The sequence below is a fragment of the Lutra lutra genome, chromosome 4, assembly GCF_902655055.1.
Source record: "Lutra lutra chromosome 4, mLutLut1.2, whole genome shotgun sequence".
NCBI lineage: Eukaryota > Metazoa > Chordata > Mammalia > Carnivora > Mustelidae > Lutra > Lutra lutra.
The window spans coordinates 68,747,124-68,769,167 of record NC_062281.1 but is presented as its reverse complement, the minus strand read 5'-3'; the positions used below and the strand labels follow the sequence as shown (position 1 = coordinate 68,769,167).

General features: G+C 39.5%; 1 protein-coding gene and 1 long non-coding RNA gene across 4 annotated transcripts in view; one reads left to right on the top strand and one right to left on the bottom strand.

Moving 5' to 3' along the window:
* Positions 1 to 16,723, bottom strand: part of ARMC1 (armadillo repeat containing 1) — a 33,396-nt gene extending 16,673 nt beyond the window's left edge. Inside the window, exons 1-3 of one of the 3 annotated variants that reach the window (XM_047727363.1) lie at positions 16,523 to 16,723; positions 9,992 to 10,292; positions 5,036 to 5,127 (exon numbers count right to left, since the gene is read on the bottom strand). In XM_047727363.1, coding sequence (XP_047583319.1) covers positions 5,036 to 5,127; positions 9,992 to 10,174 — 275 coding nt within the window. In that variant the 5' untranslated portion in view covers positions 10,175 to 10,292; positions 16,523 to 16,723. Of the gene's footprint in view, positions 1 to 5,035; positions 5,128 to 9,991; positions 10,293 to 12,852; positions 12,879 to 16,522 lie in introns of those variants that run through there. The other 2 variants (XM_047727364.1, XM_047727365.1) reach the window with 2 other exon arrangements.
* Positions 16,724 to 16,887: 164 nt separating this feature from the next.
* LOC125098589 (uncharacterized) lies at positions 16,888 to 19,164 on the top strand. Its single transcript, XR_007126889.1, has 3 exons — positions 16,888 to 17,039; positions 18,074 to 18,189; positions 18,710 to 19,164. It is a non-coding gene; the product is annotated as an uncharacterized LOC125098589 (long non-coding RNA).
* The last annotated feature ends 2,880 nt before the right edge of the window (positions 19,165 to 22,044 follow it).

The following is a 22,044-nucleotide window of genomic DNA, read 5'->3' as shown; positions in this document are numbered from 1 at the left end:
TTTGTCTCCCTCCCGATCCCACCTTGTTTCATTTTTTCCCTCCCTACCCCACGACCCCCTGCCCTTACTCTCAAATTCCTCCTATCAGAGAGATCATATGATAACTTTCTCTGCTTGACTTATTTTGCTTAGCATAATACCCTCTAGTTCCATCCAAGTAGTTGCAAATGGCAAGATTTTGTTTCTTTTGATGGCTGCATAGTATTCCTGTGTGTGTGTGTGTGTGTGTGTGTGTGTGTGTGTGTACCACATCTTCTTTATTTGTTCATCTGTTGATGACATTTAGGTTCTTTCCATAGTTTGGCTACTGTGGACACTGCTGCTATAAACAGTTGGGTCAGACCCAGATCCCTTTTAAAACTAAGTAAAATTTTGTCTTAGGCAAAATTAAATTTACAAAAGCATATAAGCAAATTAAATTACAAATGAAGTTATTTCTTGATCTGTGTACTATGAACTACCTGTTCAATAAGTCAATTATAAGTAATTATTTCCTTATTTTCAAAAAATGCTTTTAAAACCAAAAGAGGGCGCCTGAGTGGCTCAGTGGGTTAAGCCTCTGCCTTCAGCTCAGGTCATGATCTCAGGGTCTTGGGATCGAGTCCCGCATTGGGCTCTCTGCTCAGTGGGGAGCCTGCTTCCTCCTCTCTCTCTCTCTGCTTGCCTCTCTACCTACTTGTGATTTCTCTCTGTCAAATAAGTAAATAAAATCTTTAAAAATAAATAAATAAATAAATAAATTTAAAAAGCCAAAAGAAAAATCCAAGACCATCTACACATTTAAAAGCTACCTTAGTCCTAAAGAAAAAAATTACTGTTGGGGTGCCTGGGTGGCTCAGTTGGTTAAGTGTCTTCATTCGGCTCAGGTCAAGAGTCCCGGGATTGAGCCCCCGCATCAGGCTCCCTGCTCAGAGAGCAGGCTGCTTCTCCCTCTGGCCCTCACCAGCTAGTGCTCTCTTTCTCTCTCTCAAATAAATAAAATATTAAAAAAAAATAAAAATAGGGGCACCTGGGTGGCTCAGTGGGTTAAAGCCTCTGCCTTCGGCTCAGGTCATGATCCCGGGGTCCTGGGATCAAGCCCCACATCGGGCTTTCTGCTCTGCGGGGAGCCTGCTTCCTCCTCTCTCTCTCTCTCTCTCTCTGCCTGCCTCTCTGCCTACTTGTGATCTCTGTCAAATAAATAAATAAAATCTTTAAAAAATAAAATTAAGTTAAAATAATAAAAATTTAAAAAATTACTGTTCAAATACTATCATTCAAAACATTAAAAAAGTTTAGACTTTTATGGTCTATTTGGCCATAAATGCAAGAGAGACTGCATAATCAAACAAGTATTAATTGCCCTAATCTTCTTAGGCAAGTGCAAATTGAAAGAGCTGATTAATAATCCCCCGGATTTAGTTCAGCCTTTAAAATCTGACATCAGGGGCGCCTGGGTGGCTCAGTGGGTTAAGCCTCTGCCTTCAGCTCGGGTCGTGATCCCAGGGTCCTGGGATCGAGCCCCGAATCGGGCTCTTTGCTCTGCGGGGAGCCTGCTTCCTCCTGCCTCTCTCTCTCTGCCTGCCTCTCTGCCTACTTGTAATATCTGACTGTCAAATAAATAAATAAAATCTTTAAAAAAAAAATAAATAAAAAATAAAATCTGACATCAGAAGGGCGCCTGGGTGGCTTAGTGGGTTAAAGCATCTGCCTTCAGCTCAGGTCATGATCTCAGTGTCCTGGAATCAAGTCCCTCATTGGGCTCCCTGCTCAGCAGGAAGCCTGCTTCTCCCCAAGCCTCTGCCCTTCCCCCCACTTGTGCTCTAATAAATAAATAAAATTTTCAAAAAAAAAAAAGTCTACTATTCTATAGATGTCTCTCTCACTTACATATATATACACTCACACATACACATGTATACTACAACCTTAGCCAACCAAACTAAAAAACTGATTTACAGGTTTAATCTACGGGACCTCTAAAACTTGCTCTAAGTCTTTGAAGTTCAAATTTAAAGTATATTTTAAAATAGCAACAGTAGGTTTTTCATCTAATTTCTTAAATAATCTGTACAACATATTTTCAACTTCAGCATCTATGTGTTAAAAGAATAAACAATCTTAATTTCATCATATGAATAAAATAGCCCTATAGAAGCATCCATGCTTAAACCTTTCACTGTTTCCAACAGAGCTAATATGCCAGTTAAAACTAGTTAACTACACAGCACTAAAGCATACTAGAAACAAGAATAATGCAACCTTATATTTTATAGGTTATAAAATATACAAAGCTTTTCTACATATATTATCCCATTTGGTCCTCAATCACTTTGAAGCTGTCACTGTAGGCTTTAGTAAGGAAACTGAGGGCAAAGAGAGTCTTTGTCTCAAGTAAGAGCTAGAATTCAAATTTTTACTAGTGAAACTGACCTCAAAGGAAGACCTCATAGGGAATAATTAACACAACTGATGGCAGTTAACATTTTCTGTTGTTTATTCCTAACTGATCAAATAAAAACAAGAAAAAAACCTCAGTCTCTACCTTATCATTATCAAAGATCAAGGCACCATAGTACTCTTACCAGGCAGCTAACCCCATAACAAATATTTTAAAGATTCCGAAAAAAGTAAGATTAACAAAATAAAATTCATTCAGAAGCCAAGAAAACTAAGAAAAAACGCACACTGCCTTGGAAGTCAGTTTAGATGATTCTTCGCTGATACAATATAACCATTAGTGTTTGGGAGGTACAGAACTTCTAGGAGCGCTCAAGCCAAAGAAACTGCAAGTTTTCTTTCCTGTGGTCATTTACAGCAGCTATTTATTGTTCTTGACCCTTTCGTGCCCTGGAATGCTGTGGGGGTTACCATGCTGAATTTATGCACAAGCTAAAAGCACCGGATGTGCCAGAGAGGCCATTTTTGATTAGGTTTTCCAACAGGACCCTTACAACTAATGAGTTCTTTCGAGGTGGGGAGAAGGGTTATAAACCAAGACTTCACATCCTACCCTTGCAGCTCAGAGAAACTAGTTGTGGCTGAGGCTGATGCAGGGAGTTGTAGACAGCTGGACTTCCTAATATCCATCAGATCTTGCAAAAAACTGAAGGTGAATGCAGAGGACTCTGAAATGCCACCCAAGAGCCTTCTGAAATAAATACAAGTTTGGGGGCCTGGGTGGTTCATTCGGTTCAGCGTCTGCCTTCGGCTCAGATCATGATCCAGGGCCACATTAGGCATCCTGTTCATTGGGAAGTCTGTTTCTCCCACTCTCTGCCCCTCCCCCCTGCTCATGCGCATGCACTCTCTAATACATACATAAATAAATCTTAAGAATATATATATATATAAGTTTTTACAATGCTCCTTAAGGAGTCACTACAGAAGTAGGATGCCTGGGTGGCTCAGGGAACTCAGTGACTGCCTAGGGTTCAGGTCAGGATCCCAGGGTCCTGGAATGGAGTCCTGTTAGGCTCCTTGCTCAGTAGGGAGCCTGCTTCTCCCACTATCTGCTGCTCCCCTTGCTTGTGTTCTGACAAACGAATAAAAATCCTAGAAAAGAGAAAAAGAAGACCCAGTTGGGCAGGGGATGGAGGCACAAGCAAGGGTACAACTTCTATGTTGTTAGAAATTACCTCATCTGTATATCGTGTACTGGGACACCTCTCCGTACTACCTGTGCCTGCATTGATTAGATGGCAAGATATAGAATGCCAATATAAGACAGTATGTTGACAATTACTCAATTTATTTTAAATCAGATAAATTAGGGGCACCTGGGTAGCTCAGTTGGTTAAGTGCCTGCCTTCAGCTCAGGTCCCGGGATCCAGTCCCTGCTCAGTGGGGAGTCTGCTTCTCCCCCTCTCTCTCTGCCCCTCTGCCTGCTTGTGCTCTCTCTCACACTCTCTCTCTCAAAATAAACAAAGTAACCATAAATTAATTAACTAATTAATTAAATGGCTACTCATTATAGTTTTAAAAGCAGTCAAGTCTAGTAGGAGATCAAAATACACAGTAAACTAAGATTAAGCCTCAAGAAGCACAGCTTTTTTGCTTCCAGACACAGTAGAAATACTGGAACACTTAATCTTCAATTTCTAGCCTTCTAAAAGGAAATCAGCAAACCCTAAGAAAGGAACAAAACCAGGGAATCCCAGGGGCAAGAGAACTCAAGGACTACAGATAAGTAACTTTGACTCTGTACGTTCCTTTTTTCTTACCTATAAAACTGTCATCTGTCAAAGCTACTTCAAAAGTTGTAACAAAATGAGACAATGGATATGAAAATCTTAGTAAGATGAAAGGTACAATTAAAAACCACCCATTTGCTAAAATTCAAATTAAATGGCTCTTAAGTCTCTGAGAAATAGCTTGATAATGCTCAGGAAAATCTTATCAAAAGCCCTTTTTTGCCATGATATTTAACAAAGGTTCTTTTCAATAAGATAGGAATGAAGTAGCAAAAGAACTTTGTAGGGTACTATAATATTACATTTTTTTTTTTAAAGATTTTAGTTATTTGACAGAGAGAGAGAGTGTACACAAGCAGGGGGAGCAGCAGAGGGAGAGGGAGAAGCATGCTCTCCACTGAGCAGGGAGCCTGAAGTGGGACTGGATCCCAGTACCCTGGGATCATGACCTGAGTCAAAGGCAGACACTTAACCGACTAAGCCACCCAGGCGCGCCCCAGTACTGCATACTTTCAAATGTGATTAATAACTTGTGTTGCTTTGCTAGCAAATCAATTTACATATACCTCACAGAACTTCATACAAGGTAGGATTTTCTCTTTTTAAAGATATGATTCATAAGTACCATATTTATCAATATTCTAAATAAAATTTGAGCATTTTCCTAAGTACTATTAATATCAGTGTTTAAGAATAATCCAAGAACACTGACCATCAGAACATTTCCGGACATACAACCCACAAAAGCATGCCTTCATATCAGAATAAAAATTTCAGTAAAATGATATACTGACAATCAGCATTCATTTAACAGGAAGATCCATTTTTCTACTGCCTTAGGAGACACCCTTTATTGTACTTACTTCTGTATAACATTTTGCAGACTTAACATCATCCCCAGTTCTCCTTTCATCTTTTCTCTGTTAGCACGGCATTCTGCCAAGTACCGAAGAGCCTACAGCAAAAACAGTGACAGGTTAATTCACAGCTCCAGACTATTCAAAACTAAACCAGTTACTAACCTACTGCAAGAGGAAAAAAGAGTGCAAAATAGGTTTTTGTTTTTAGAATCCACTGGTTTTGAAGTGTTTAGAAACTCTTCTTTAAATGTGATAATCATTGCTTTTGTGTTAATGGTCTTTCAATAAAAAGCTGTTTGGTCAAAAAAAAAATTAAATAAATAAATAAATAAAATAAATAAAATAAATAAATGTGATAATCAGAGCAGTCCCCTAGGGAAGAAATGATCCTTTGAGCTGAAGCGGCTGAATCTGCTCTTTGAAATGATGGCTCCTAACTTATCTGCAAGGTCAAAATTAGGTTGTTCCAGCTTCCTTTTCGCCACACTTCACCTTGACCGAGATAGAAGGAACCACATTCTATTTATTACTTTCAGGGAGTAGTCCCAGTAGCCACCATTTCCCTAGATGCTTTTTATATATTAATTAAAAGAACCTGCTGAGAGAGGCAAAGCATACAACCACCTTTATAGAATGAACTGTTTCTAGTTTTACACTTCACCTTTAAAATGTCCTTTTTTTACTGAAAAGCAAAAGATAAACTCACACAAATTTCTATTTTGGGAGCTTAACTTCTACGGTGCTTTTTTCTTAAAATGTAAAGTACACTTTTTAAAATTTATTTTTTATTGACGTGTGATCAAAAATGTAAAGTACATTTTGCAAGTATTTCTTTCACGTTCTGATTCTTTAGGGATTTCATTCCTAATCACTCATCATTTACTGAAGACTTTGGCACCTGCTTCTCAGGGATAGGTCTGTGAACTACACCACCCAAAACTCTGCCGTCTCAGCCTACTGACCTTCACATTTTCTCTTGGTCCTCTACGCTACATTTCCCAATGAAAATGGTACCACCTACCAAATCACAAATTCAAAGACCCCTCTCTGTCTATAATCTCCCATAATTTCTGCAACTTCTCCTAACTTTGATTTTCATTTCAGTCCATAAAGGATTAACTGCTGTGGGAACTGCCTTGCTCCACAAAAAACTAACAAACAGGACAATATGTCTTAAACATACTGAACAAGAGGCAGCATAGGACTGTGACGTCTGAGAGAAGAGAAGTGATGAAGAAGGCCTTGTAACTGCCCCCACCTTACTGCTCTGGAGGCAGTGTTCAGACTAGCACAGGGAGCGGGAACCCAAAAGGAGCCCAGTGGTCTTGCTGAGTTACAGATGCAGATATCAGAGGTGGGGAGGTTAGGGTGGTACAGTTTAGTAAAAATAAATATTTGGTCTTTGCCCATTTCCTGGTGTAGAACTCCTAAAGCCCTTGCAATTTTCAGAGTGACAGCAGTTTCTTTTGTTACTCATAAGGCAGCCTTTTTGATCACACCAGGGTTTATTTAAAAGAAGTGAGCTGGGCTGAGGCTCCAAGATAGCCTCAGAATGTGGCTGATCACTAGAAAGACCAAGAGATTACAGGGTGGGAAATTTCAGCCCCACCCATTGGCTGGAGATGGGGATGTGCTGGAGATTAAGCTCTATGTTTTATAGAGCTTGAACAAGGAGATTCAGAGTTTCCGAAGTGGGGAATACATCCATCTGCCAGGAGTGTGGCACACCTCAACTCCACAGGGACAGATGGTACGGCACTCAAGACCCCTCCAGACCTTGCCCTATAAACCTATTCATTTGTACCCTTTATAATAAACTAGTACATGTAAGTAAAGTAGCTTCCTGAGATCTGGAGCCATTCTAGTAAATTATCAAACTTGAGGAGAGAGCCACTGGAACACCCAAGTTATAGCTGCTCAGTCAGAAATTCGGGTGACCTGATACTTGCACCTGGCCTTTGAAGTGCATGCAGTTTTGTGGGAGTGAGCCTTACATTTGGGGGGTTTGACACTTAACACCAGGTGGGTAGACTAAACTGAAGTCAATTGCTGGACACCCAGCTGGTGTCCTACAGACTCTGAGAATTGGCTGGTGTCAGAAAACACTCCAGGTGGCTAGAATTTACAGAGCAGAATAAAAGAGAGGAAGGATCTGACCAGGAGGGGGAAAAAAAAATCAACAGAAACAGACCAAGATGTGACAGAGATGGAATTAGAAAATAAGGGCATTTAAAACAGCTATTATAAATATGCTCCATATGCTCAAGGATGAGTAGGAAAACATGAGCATGGTGAGGAAAGAAATGAAAGATATTAAAAAGCTCCAAATGTAACTTCTCACGGACAAAAACAAAATATCTGAAATGAAAACAACACTGGATGGGTTAAGAACAGATTAGACACCACAGAAAAAAAGATCAGTGAACTTAAAATGTAGCAACAGAAACTATCCAAGATGAAGATCAAAGGCAGGTGGAAGACTTAAAGGAAAAAAAAAAAATTAGAGCAGCACAACAATGACCTGTAGGACAACTTGAAATATTTAACATACATGAAACTAGAGTACTGGAAGAGGAGTGAGGAGGCATTAAAAAAAAAAAATGAAAAAATAGTGGATGACAACTTCCCCAAAATAATGAAAACTATAAAAACACATATCCAAGCAGCTCAACAAATCCCAAGAGAAGAACAACAAAAATAAGACACAAAGAAAACCATCCATCCAAAGCACATCATAATCATTGCTGGAAAACAGTGATAAAAAAAAAAACAAACACAGAAAAAGGATTTACATAGAGAGGAACAAAGGTAAGAATTACAGCAGTCTCGGTAAAAATCATATGAAACAAAAGAAGAGTACAGCTTATAAGAGTGACGAGAAAACAGAATTATAAAAACACCACACATGCTCTTCAAACTCAGTGGGACCTTGAACCCACTATTCCTCTCCTTTCTCTCTAGCTCCATCCCTCCATGACTTGACCTCCCTTCCAGCTCAGCCTGGCATCTACAGGCTATCATTTCAACTACTCTTGTCAAAATCCTGAATTCCTTTGCCTACCCTCTGGACAACTTACCTGGCCAAGAATCAACTCTGACCAAATCCAACTATTTGGCTCTCAGGGCCTACAGGGGCCTCAAGGGAGGTGAAAAAGGAGTTTTGTACACCTTAAGTAACTTATCAATTCAGTGTTACCGAGCTAATTGGGCCTTCAAAACTACCGTAACAATCTCTCCATTCTCCTCAGTTAGCAACCTGTCCCATTTTCTGTAACAACTCTAAGAGCCTCCTCAAACAACTTCTACTCCGGCAGCACCTAGCCTTCTGAATTTAAATAGAGCCAAGTCAAGGATGCCTGAGTGGCTCTGTCAGTTAAGCCTCTGCCTTTGTTTTAGCTCAGGTGATGAAACAGGGTCCGGGGATCAAGTCCCACCTCAGGCTCCCTGCTCAGCAGGGAACATGCTTCTCCCTCTGCCTGCTCCCCTGCCTGTGCTTGTGCTCTGACAATTAAGTAGAGACAAGTCTAGTCCACCCAAAAAGCCCACCCTACCTTCAGGCCCAAGTCCCTATCTGGAGCCCAACACTCTTCATAAACTTACACCCTGCACAAGAATTAATGACTCTCTAATACCTACTATCCAATCCATATTCATTTCAAAATATCTAAAAAGATACGTTTATGTTTGATTTGTTCAAATTAGGAACCAAATCAGGTACACACATTACCCTTGGCTGATTAAGTCTCCCAAGGCACTTTTAATCTTCAACAGTTACCACTATTCCTCTCCTCCACCCCAACTGTCTTTCTTTTTAATGTCATTTTCTGTTCACAGAACCAGATTATTTGTCCTAGTGTAATTACCACATTCTGTTGCCTGATTGCTTTAAATTGTTCTTTCACTTTCCTCTAGTTCCCACATTTCTCACAACATGGTAGTTCCCTCTACATTATTAGCTATGATCCTGTAGGTTTTTCTCTTTTCCTCTCCTTTCCTTATCTTTCCCTCCCACCTTCTATGAAAACAAGTGCTTTGTCCATCTACTGACAGGTGGATAAAGAGAATGTGGGGGACGCCTGGGTGGCTCAGTGGGTTAAGGCCTCAGCCTCTGTTCAGGTCATGATCTCAGGGTCCTGGGATTGAGCCCCGCATCGGGCTCTGCTCAGTGGGGAGCCTCCTCCCCCACTCCTCTGCCTACCTCTCTGCCTACTTGTGATCTCTCTCTGTCAAATAAATAAATAAAATCTTAAAAAAAAAAAAAAGAGAATGTGGCATTTCCCTACATTGGAGTATTATTTGGCCATAAAAAGGAATGCAGTACTAGACATGGGACAATATAGATGAATCTTGAAAACATCATGCTCAGTGAAAGCAGCCAGTCACAAAAACCACATATTACATGATTCTATTTATGTAAAAAAAAATATATATATATAGGCTTTTTTTTTTTCCCCAAATAGGCAAATACAGAGATATAAAGAGGTTATTTGGGGAAGAGGTGCTGGGAAGGAACAGGTAGAAGAGTTTCTTTCTAAGGTGATAAAAATGTTCTAATATTGATTGCGCTGATCACTCTGCAACTCTGAATACACTAAAAACCAATGAATGACACACTTTAAATAAGTGACTTGTATGTGCTTCAGACCTTAACAAAAGTATTATAGAATAAAAACAAGTATCTTTTTAATGTGTCTATCCATACTGAAATGATACAATCGTCAAGCTTTCTTAGTAAGTGAAAAAAGGAAGTCGCAGAACATTCCATGCATGCAGTATGCTACCATTTATGTCAAAGGACCATACACACAGACACACACGAGTCTGCACATGTAGAAATACAGACTTATTACTATTTACTCTATAGTCACTTTTAATTTTTTATGTCATCTAACACTTTTTCAAATTCTTCTGAATTGCAGAATTGTCACACTGAGATTAAAATTACTAAAGGCAACTTACGAGCAAAGCTGAGTGGACAACTGGGGGGTTGGGATGATCCATAAACAAAATAAGGCCAGGGAGACATCCCTGGTCCTGGACAATGGCTCTTCTATTTAATGGATCTGCTGCTAGATCCCGGAGTTGGTTAACTACCGAGAGAGCATCAGGTTCTTCATTCATCGTGGAGGAGGATGAATTCATCTTCTATGCCATACACGTGAACAAAATCTTCTTAAATTCTGTAGAAACGGTTTGCAAAATTAGTTCTAGGCTGCTGAGGTACGTTCTGGCATTTGTCAAACAATCAGGATTACAACACCTTTAGAAAGAAACAGATGAATCTCAATCACACAAAAACTTGAGACTTGGCAATTCCACAGTTTAAGTAAAATGAACATAAGAAGCTGAGTAAAAAAAACACACCAAAAACCAAGTTATTTATGCGCACATTTAAAGAACATATGTCACCTTCAATATTCCAATAAATTCCATTTTAGCAATACATATTTTAACACTGAAGTCACAATAAACAGGATCTTTACAGTTAAAGCTCATAACCTGCACTATACTTCTCAAATTATACCACTGCCAGTGCTTTTTTCCTCTAGAACAGTTCTGAAGCCTAACACAAGTGCCTCAGGGAATGTGGCTAGCTGAAAGCTTTTTTTTTTTTATTCATCTACGAACAAAACCCAGCATACTGGGTTTACAAAAGATAAAAACCCCTAGGAAAAAGGAGGGAGTCAAAAAAGACCGTGAACAAAAAACAAGGCAAAAAGGGTATTTCACCCTGTGTCAGGCCCCAGGAGTTAGGGAGATCACAGTGAATATGAACTGAATCTAAACACACCTGTCCATCTTCTGAGTGTGCCATATTCAGAAGAATGGAACACAATTCGAGGTAATTCATTTGACAGATAAGAAAACAGTCACAGAGAAGTTAAATAATTTGCCCCATGTGACGAAAGCTAGTGAGTATAAAAGTGCACTAAAATCTTATCTCCTGGGGCCCCTGGGTGGCTCAGTGGGTTAAGCCTCTGCCTTCTGCTCAGGTCATGATCCCAGGGTCCTGGGATCGAGCCCCACATCGGGTTCTCTGCTCAGTGGGGAGCCTGCTTCCCCCACTCTCTCTCTGCCTGCCTCTCTGTCAAATAAATAAATGAAATTTTTTAAATAAAATAAAATCTTATCTCCTAAACAACAGTCTTTCCACTTTCATGGCCTTTTAAAATTTTTATTTAAATTTAATTAACTAACATATAATATACTATTGGTTTGAGAGGCAAAGGTCAGTGATTCATCAGTCTTATACAATACCTAGTGCTCCTTATATCACGTGCCCTCTTTAATGTCCATTACCCAGTTACCCCATCCCTTCACCCCTCTACCCTCCAGCAACCCTGCTTGTTTCTTCCATAGTCTTTTTATTTTTTTCCACATATTACTTTTTATTTTTTTTTTTTTAAGATTTATTCATTTGAGAGAGAATGAGAGAGAGTTCACGTGCATGCGTGGGGGTAGGAGTAGAGGGAGAAGGAGAAAATCTCCAGCAGCCTCCATCCTGAGCACTGAATGAGATGTGGGGTTTGATCCCAGGACTGAGCCAAAATCAAGGGTCAGTTGCTTACTCACTAAGCCACCCAAGCACACCTCTATGCAGTCCTTTTAAATTTGCATACCTTTTCCCCATAAAAGCAAACCTGGTTATTTTAGAAAATATGCTAAACATACAAAAGCCAAAGAAACAAAATATCAAGGAATAATCTTCATATGTGCAGAAAGTTAAAAATAATAACTCCATTCACCAAGTTACACTGCACATTCCTTATTAGTAAGAATATAAAGGTGTAAATACTTTCCATGAATAAATAAGTTATGTATGGTTAGTGTCAACTTCAAAAACAATGCCAATTAGGAAAGGGAGGGGATGGACAAAATTTTTCTGTAACTCCAGAAAGACTACAAAGGCTATTTTGGGGAGAAAAGGTAATAATGCAGAACTGGCCTTACCAGGTATTGGGGGGGAGGGGCCCTGCACAATAGAATGATACTTCTCCCAGGAAAGTTACTTACACATTCAGTATAAGAAAGCAGGCTCTCAGTGAGTCAGACCAAGGCTCCACTGCTTGGTAATAAATATGATTTCGGGCAAATCCCTTACTCTTTGTCTCAGTTTCTTCATCTGTAACTTAAGGCTAATTATAGCAGCTATCAAAAGTGTATTGTCTAGGGGCGCCTGGGTGGCTCAGTGGATTAAAGCCTCTGGCTTAGGCTCAGGTCATGATCCCAGGGTCCTGGGATCGAGCCCTGCATCAGGCTCTCTGCTCAGCAGGGAGCCTGCTTCCTCCTCTCTCTGCCTGCCTCTCTGCCTACGTGTGATCTGTCAAATAAATAAAAAAAAAATCTTTAAAAAAAAAAATAGTAAGATTATGGGACGCCTGGGTGGCTCAGTGGGTTAAGCCTCTGCCTTCGGCTCGGTTTGTGATCCCAGGGTTCTGGGATCGAGCCCCGCATTGAGCCCCACATCAGGCTCTCTGCTCAGCAGGGAGCTTGCTTCCCCCTCTCTCTCTGCCTTGTGATCTCTCTGTCAAATAAATAAATAAAATCTTTAAAAAAAAATAGTAAGATTACTCAATAAATGGTATTGGAATGACTTCTAAGCAATTTAAAACCAATGCTAAGCAAGTTTAATTCATATAATATGGCAAAAAGAAATCCTATTCAAGATAAAATACATTAGTTAGATTTTTTTAGGTATGCAAGCAAATGCAAAATAAAGGACTCAGAAAACAGGGCTTTAACAAGATAGTATTTGGCAGGTTATTTTCAAAAAATGAAAATATTATATTGTGGCAATTTAAAAAAATTTAGAGGGGTACCTGGGTGGCTCAGTGGGTTAAAGCCTCTGCCATCGGCTCGGGTCATGATCCTAGGGTCATGGGATTGAGCCTCACATCAGGCTCTCTGCTCAGTGGGGAACCTGCTTCCTCTTCTCTCTGTCTGCCTTTCTGCCTACTTGTGATCTCTGCCAAATAAATAAATAAAATCTTAAAAAAAAAATCTAAAAAAATTTAGAAAAAAAGCAACAAACTGAATGCACAGAGATAAGACTAACGGGTCTGGGAGCATGCTGCCTCTTAGGTTCCTCTATTTTCAATATCCTCAATATCCCTGTTTACAAACCACCTTATCCATGAGCTTTATAAAGTGCTATCAACAACACAAATCTTATGCAAACTGGAACCTGAAGAACCAATTACTGGCTCAAAGGCCCAAGAACCAAGTTACATTTAAGAACCAAATACACTGGAAGGGGTCCTTTTGCATTCACCTCTGGCTGTGTAACCGGAGAGCTCCAATCTTAGCTAAGGAGTCCTTAGATACATTTAATCATTCAGTTTAAATGATGCTGAAAACCTTATGGCCTTTCTTGTTCCTTTGAGATGAATAAAAGCCAAAACATTTAAAACTCTCAGTTTTCAAAGCCCACGGAGAAGGAGAGGACTCAAATAAGATTTTCCAAGGAAAAAGTAAGGAATATCACAAGGCATCAAAAATCCTAACAAAACAGAGGCAGAAGCTGTGGTCAAGCACTGCATTTCCTCTGGCATGAATGCAAGAAAGGTAGAAAGAAGCTATGATTTCTCCCCTAAATTACATGAGTTTTTAGGTAAAACTTTAAGAGATTTCCTCAGTGTTAAGAGTTCATTTTTCTTATTTAATATTCTTGCCAAAATCAAGTTTTCCTGAGAATTGCCTAAATCCTGTTAAATGATCAATATTTCTGTGGATTGAGGAATTCACATAGACGTTTTTATAAGATAGCTATGGAACAGTTGAGAAAATGGAAACAGGTAAGCAAAAGTTGGAACTTTATCGCCAATTCATGTATTAGATACATTTAGTCTTTGTGTTAATTGTATCATTTTCACACACTCAAATTGTTTGATAAAAATGTTAGCCTTCCTAGGCTGGAAAAAATGTTTTTTAAATGATACATTTTGGTATTCATTCTATCTTACCCTCTCTTATTCTCAAATTGGCAAATCTCAAAATATATTTTTTAAAGATTTTGTTTATTTATTTGACAAAGAGAGAGAAGAATCAGGTGGAGCAGCAGGCAGAGGGAGTGGGAGAAGCTTCGGGGCTCCATCCCAAGACCCCTGGGATCATGACCTGAACAGAAGGCAAACACTTAACCAAAGAAGCCACCCAGGCATCCCTCAAAACAATTTTCAAATAACATTTTAAATACATTTATGAGTAATTTTGTAGCAACCAATGAACCAAAACTTAAAATCAAAAACAACTCTCTTCTTCTAATAAGGAGTACTAAATTAGGTTCAAAACAAAATAAGCTTGCAGGGTGCCTACATGGTCGGTGGGTTTTAAGCATCTGCCTTCAGCTCAGGTCATGATCCCAGTGTCCCAGGATAGGGCCCCATATTGGGAGTCTGCTCTTCTGTGTGCTTCTCTACTGTTCTCCCTGCCTCTCTCAAATAAATAAATAAAATATTTCAAAAAAAAAAAAAAAGAAAGAAAGAAAAGATTTAGCTTGCTTTATAGTTTCACTTTTTATTTAAAATACTAATGCCAAGAAATGTGGACCTGGACAGCCTGCATCAGCTAAACTGGGATTATTAAAATGCAGATTCCAAGGCCCATACCCAGACCTCACTAGGAATCCTCGGAGGTAGGGCCCAACACATGATTTTAATAAGCACACCGGTGACTCCTGGTGCAAATAAGAGCAATTAAAACTTAACGGTGGTCGATAACTGCCTGTCTTTTTAATATGGCTGGGAACATCTGAATAAAACTCTGAACATTTAAATTCTACGAAATACTTTAATTATCATGCAACATGACACTAAGTAAATTTGGGACCATGTTTTGGTTTCATTACCAGATAACCAAATAAATAAACTAAAATAAACCCCCACTAGTAGTAGCAAACCCCCAGCAGTAGCAAATTTGCTGACTCCTTCCAAAGACAATGGAAGCTTTTCATCAAAAGAAGAAAATTGTGGGGGCGCCTGGGTGGCTCAGTGGGTTAAGCCGCTGCCTTCGGCTCAGGTCATGATCTTGGAGTCCCGGGATCGAGTTCCGCATCCCGCATCTCTGCTCAGCAGGGAGCCTGCTTCCTCCTGTCTCTCTGCCTGCCTCTCTGCCTGCTTGTGATCTCTGTCTGTCAAATAAATTTAAAAAAAAAAATCTTTAAAAAAAAAAAAAAAGAAGAAGAAAATTGTGGGGGAAATTATGGTGGAGAACTTGTGTACAGATGTTGTAAGTAAACAGAGGGTTCTTGAAATTTTGTTAGCAGTATTATTTAATATCTCTCTTGTCTCAATCATTTTATTTTTTTGACCAATACCTGATGACTTACAAGTTAGCTTTTAATTACTTTTTAAATAATCTTTTCTGTTTTAAGATTTTTGGCTGCTAAGCTAAAGTTGCCAATACAGACATAACGAAAAATCAAAGCCTCACTAGCAAATGAGGAAAACGCGAAAAAACCTTTCTGTTTTATTTTCTCTTTTTGTTTAGCTCAATTTGGACAAAGAGATCATAAGACAATACATGCTACCCAAACTTTAAGGAGTACTCTGATTATCTAAGGGATCTTGTTCAAAAGCAGATCTGATTCAGCAGATGGAGTGAGGCTTGAGATTCTGCATTTCCAAAAAGCTCCCAGGTGAGGTCTATCCTGCTGGATGGAACTGGGAATTCAGGTGATACATATGAGACTATAATTATGATTTTCAATTCTTCAGCCAAAACCTACCATTCAGTTCAAAGAATGATTCAGATCTCTTACAACTAAGAGCTGCAGAGAGTACACACCCACAACCTAAATCCATATTAGTTAAGCAAGTTTTTAAAAAATAACCTAAGCATTGAGTTCAGATCTGGCTTTACTTTACTAGCAACTAACTGTAACTCTTGGAGAAATTGAGCCTCAGTTTCCTATCAATAATCCCCAATGATTGTCAGGATCAAGAAAATAACTTGAGGCGAGCACCAGCAGTTACCAAACAAGAACTATATACTTGATCCTGTGGTACTTTTATTCCACCAGGTGTTGGGGTATATTCTGCACCTCCCTAACACATCAGAGCACTATCACGAAAGGAGTTGCTAACTGCACGAAGGCCTCCAAGAAGTTATTAAAATACAAGAATGTGAAATCTGATCTCTTTTGAATAGAGACAAACACAATGTTCTTCCACTCCTAGCAGACATGCAGGTGCACAAAACAGTTACCAAAGAACAAGCCGGAGAGATGAAGTGAGATGACAGCCATTAACGCCAGGGTTCGAAAAAATCGGGAGTGCCGGGAATGGAGAGGAAATGAACAAAGCTAACATTTTTACAGGACATATCGGGACAAAGCGCTTTAAAGCGCTTGGTGGGACGCACTGTTGGGTCCCGGGAAGGCCAGGGGAGAGCGCCTCGGCCCAGGCCGACTCGCAGATTTGATGCAGGGGCCGCTCTCCGCGGCCTTCCTGGCTCCACTGCTTTGTCTGCCTCCCCTAGATCCTTACATACCGCGCCACAGATTCAGGAGTCCAGAGCCTGGCGCACCATCAGGGCCACACCAACGAATGAGGCAGAGGGACCGAGGAGCCGCCGAGCGGATCCCTCCGTCAGCAGACGCGGCCTCAGCGGTAGCAAACGACCAGGTTAACTCGAGGAGCCAAAGAGCGAGGACGCTGGCGGGGAAAGGCTGTACAGACTCTCCCCCATGATCCTGCAACATCTGTCAGTTCTGGCTTCTCATTGGCTGATAGCATTCCAACGCGAGGTTAAGACGCCCAGTACGTGAAGACCTTCTTAAACTAAAGCGTTCATTGGTGATCTAGGGGAAATGCACTAAGGGTTGAACGGAAGGGTCCAATGAGAGCACAGGAACAGCGGACTTGGACCGAACGAGTGTCCGTCCGCTAAGCACTGAGCGAAGAAACTTGCATCCGGGCGGAGAAACCGTTTTAGTTTCCCCGACTACAATTCCCAGCATTCCCGCGCTGAAGTAACCTGTCTGCTCCTGCGTTCGGAAATTCAAATGGTACGTTTTTCTCTGGCAGCTCTTTCAGGTGGAATAAAGTATTTTCGTGATATTTCTTCGTTTTTGTGAGTCTTAATTATTAAAGTTTTTTGAGTTTTTGGTAAGGACATTAGCCCTATGTTAGGTGTTTTTTTGATTGCGTTCATTTCTTGTTAGTGTTCACTGTGTTCCTAAGCGCGAAGGCTGCGAAGTACAGTTTTTTATTTTAAATAATAACTTCTTATTGGAAGGATTTTTTTTTCTTGTAAGGGAAAGGGACTTAATCAGAGAGAATCTTCTCAAATCCATCATAAAGTATTTTTTAGATATTATCTTCTATTTAGTTTATAATAGTAAAGATTTATATACTTTTATCAATGCTAGTCACTGGCGGTTTTGTTTTGCTTAAGTATAGATCTTGGTTTTTAAAGCTATTTCTCTAAATATAAGTATAATTTAAATTCCACAGGCCAGTCTGAGAATAATGCATCCACTGCACCAATAAGTTAACTGAATGGTCTAGAGTCTCTTTCACAATTTGTTTTTGCCACGTAGCTCAAGGAATTTAAGAGGCCTCTAATGGGGAAAGAGAGTGCATAAGAACAAATTTCCCCGGGGCGCCAAGCTTGCTCAGTCATAGGGCATGCAACTCTCCAGATCCTAAGTTAAAGCCCCAAGTTGGATGTAGAGCTTAGTTGGGGGAAAAATAATTTCCATACTCTGTTCTATGCAATTGTCTCCAATACTTTGATTCCTAAGTGAATTTAAAATCCAAAACATCTGGGGCGCCTGGATGGCTCGGTGGGTTAAGAGTATGCCTTCCAGGAAAAAAAAAAAAAAAAGAGTAGGCCTTCCCCTTCGGTCATGATCCCAGGATGTCTCTGCTCAGCGGGAGCTTGCTTCTCCTTCTTCCTGCCACTCCCCCTGCTTGTACTCTCTTTCTGTCAAATAAATAAATACTTCAAAGAAAACTAAAAAATAAAATCCAAACAGTTACTTCTGCTCAAATTTCTTTGCCTCTCTGTAATCTTGGTTATCTTCTTCCTTCTAACAAGCTCAAGAAGAAAAATACGAGCAAAGTGGAATAGAAAAGGTCCCTTTCACACTAACCAATAGCAAAAGCAAGTCTCTGGCATGGTTTCTGTTTCCCAAGTCAGAAGAGGGAGTGGTGGTAAGTGAATACTGAATCCAAAACAAAAAGTAAAAAGAAATGATGCATAATGTCCAGCAGTAGAAGCACCAGCCTGATTTGTAATAACTGACCAGACCAACCAACTGCTGGAACTTGGGGGGTGGGGGTAGGGATAAAAGAAAATCGTCATATATTTACCATAAGAAAAAAAAAGCTGTAAAAAAAAGTAAATATAGGGGCGCCTGGGTGGCTCAGTCAGTTAAGTGTCTGACTTCGGCTCAGGTCGTGATCCCAGGGTTCTGGGATCGAGTCCCACATTGGGCTCCCTGCTCAGTGGGGAGCCTGCTTCTCCCTCTACCCCTCCCTGCTGCTCGTGCTCTCTCTCTCACTTTCAAATAAATAAAGAAAATTAAAAAAAAAAAAGTAAATATAGGAAGTCCAAAGCACACAGACAGGTTAAACATAATCCGTTTGATTGAGTAAATGAAATTTTGTTCAGTATTGTTATTGAAAACAATGCAATAACACAGAAAGTAAACTTGCTTTTTCTCTTCTTAAGTAGGTTCCATGCCCAACATGGGGCTTGAACTCACCACCAACTGAGCCAGCCAGGTGCTACAACTTGCTATTTTTTCGAAGATTAATTTGTATATCAGAAAGGGAGAACACAAATGGTAATTGTCTATTTGTCAATTATAATGGTAATTCCCAGCTAGTAATTGATGACATAGGTTTTTGGCAGAATGTATGTTTAATAGAGTCTTTGTCTTTTGGAAGTTCAAAATGTAAAATTAAATATAATCATGCCCATGACATTAAAGTATGGAGAAGATTAATTCTTCCTCGCCAACTGCCACTACAGAGAGTTTGATGACTGGCCTTAAAAGGCAAGGATTGTAGTCACAAAAAATAATTAACCATTTCATAAGCACCTATGGATTACAAGCCCAGTGAAGTCTCTTAAGGCTTTAAGAATTTATTTTCCCATATTAAAAATGTATGAACTTGACACCAATAAAGTTATACTACCTGCTGTTATGAGTCATTGCTTGTTCTTAGCCTCCGATATCTTGCCACAGGACACAGCTGGAATGTCAAGTTCCTCAACAGCTGTGTTGTTTAAGACCCATTAATCAGATAATGGCAGTTTTCATTTATTCAATTATTTTAAAACTATTTTCAGAACACATACAATATACTAGAGACAGTCTTAGCACTGGATTCAAACGTAAGAGAATACATAATTACTGTCCTCAAGGAATTTATGGTCCAGTATGGCAGTTTCCAAAACCTTTGATGAAGTACCACTTTCAGCTTAAAAACATTTTGAGCACATGGCTCTGATAATATGTGTATTATTTATTCATAAATTCTGTACACATACTATCAAACTAATATGTAGGCTAAAAAGCATGTCAAAATAGAAGATTTTAGAGGATGAGAAATAATTATACATAGAAGCACTTTTATTTATCTGAATGAAAATAAAATTGTATTTAAATACATTATTTACCAAAAAACTTAAATTCCCGATGGATTAAAAACTCAAGTGTAAAACAAAATACCAAAAATCCTTTAAGATACATACACACTACATACAACTATAGAAGTAGGTGACATCTTAAATAAGACTAGAAACTCAGAAGTTAGAAAGAAATAGACCTATTCCACTTGTTCTAAAAAGTAGTTTTTTGTGTTGGGGTGCCTAGGTGGCTCAGTGGGTTAAAGCCTCTGCCTTTGGCTCAGGTCATGATCCCAGGGTCCTGGGATTGAGCCCCGAATCGGGCTCTCTGCTCAGCAGGGAGCCTGCTTCCCTTCCTCTCCCTCTGTCTGTCTCTCTGCCTACTTGTGATCTTTGTCTTTCAAATAAATAAATAAATAAATCTTTAAAAACAAAAAAAGTAGTTTTTTGTGTAGCAAAAAAATACATAAGCAATGTCAATGAACAATAGATATGAGGGTAAATTTGTAACTCTGTAGGTCGATAGAGGCCAATAGTCAAAAATTTATCATAAATTGTCAAGAAAGGATTGAACAACCCTATAGAAATTGGGCGAAGAATAAAAATTAGTATTTAATCAAGAGAAAGTCCAATAAACGTGAAGATATTTAAACCCACCTTTAATAAAGGAACGCAAATTAATTTAACAGTGAGAATAATCATGATGCTGATCAGATTGGCAAAAAATCAAAATGACACAAAGTTGCTGGCAGGAATACTGGATAGGAAAACTCTCAGATTTTGTTGTGGAAATGTAATAACTGGAGAGAATCAAACCAAGCATTAAAACTGCCTTTCTTGGGGCGCCTGGGTGGCTCAGTGGGTTAAGCCACTGCCTTCGGCTCAGGTCATGATCCTAGGTCCTGGGTTCGAGCCCCACATCGGGCTTTCTGCTCAGCGGGGAGCCTGCTTCCTCCTCTCTCTCTGCCTGCTTCTCTGCCTACTTATGATTTCTCTCTGTCAAATAAATAAATAAAATCTTTAAAAAAAAAAACTGCCTTTCTTGTGTGTATTATATTTCAGGGTAACAAAATAGTTAATGTGTAATAATTATTCTGAAAACTGGTAAATATTAAGAAACAAGCATTCAACTTGCTTTTCTTTAAAAACATGCCTCAAGGTGACCAGTTAGCTAATAAATGACACATCCGGCCTCACCTTGTCTTAAAATGCCCCTCACGTAGGCACTTCACTGTCTACCCAGGGGTCTTTTGCCAGTTAGGCTTTCCTGGATTCTAACTTGGAACCTCTTAAGGCCCATTTTAATGTGTTGTATTTTCTATAGACAGGCAGTCGGAGCTAGAAAAAATGCTGAACTAGAGAGAGGGTCTGGATTTTCAGGGAGGATATTGTTTAAATCTTGCAGATTATTCAGCCTTTCTCACCAAATGGGTATTATTTATTGGGTCCTTGTGATAAATCAGGTGTAATCCTGAGTATTTTACAAATGTTACACTATCAGTTTTCAGGGCTATCCTGTGAGGTGACTATTTTCCCCACTGTGCAGTTCAGGGAAATGAGACCTGGGGAGGCTGACTGACTTGGCCAGGGCCATATGGCTGATAAAAGGCAGAGGGTCTGTTTGACTTGGAAGCTCATATTCCTTCTACAAAAGAATTCAGCTTCACCATCTACCAATACAAACAAATGGGAATCTGACCTTTTTGGTAAATTTCTGCAAGGAAGCTGGCCCACAACTGGCCTTGTTCACCTTTCCATTGCCTAAAATATACTTAATGATGGATAAATCTCTGCCTAATTATGGGCACTATAGTTCTTAAATCTTTTAGGAATTTGGAGGCACAGCAAGGTCAAGCGACTTTTTCAAGGCTGCACAGTGAATAAGAGAGAACTCCAATTCTTTCTCCTCTTTTCAATAAATAACTACTGAAGTTTCAGTTATTCTGGATTCTGCCCAGTAAGCTGAGCCATTTATTTGGGTGAGGAACTCTAAGATCAGATATACTAAATAGAAAAGGAGAGTCCTAAAATTTTCTCCTAAAATCCCCAAATGGATATTGCCCTGTAATCTTCTACATTAATTTCCCAACTTAGTTGCATAAAACAATCACCTAAGATTCAGGGAAGGGGCCTGGGCATATGTATTTTTAAACATATGATCCAAAGTGGAGTTTCAGAACCATGGATCTTGCAGAGAAGACAGAAATTGTATTAGATATTTATTCTTCTTAGTGAATCACTCCAAAACTTAGCAGCTTAACACAATAATTGCTTATTATCTCATAGTTTCTGTGCATGCAGAATCCATGTGTGCCTTAGCTCAGGTCTCTGGTTCAGAGTCTCTCATAAGACTGCAATCAAGGGTCCATCAACAGATGAATGGATAACGAAGATGTGGTATATATACCCAATGGAATACTATGCAGCCGTCA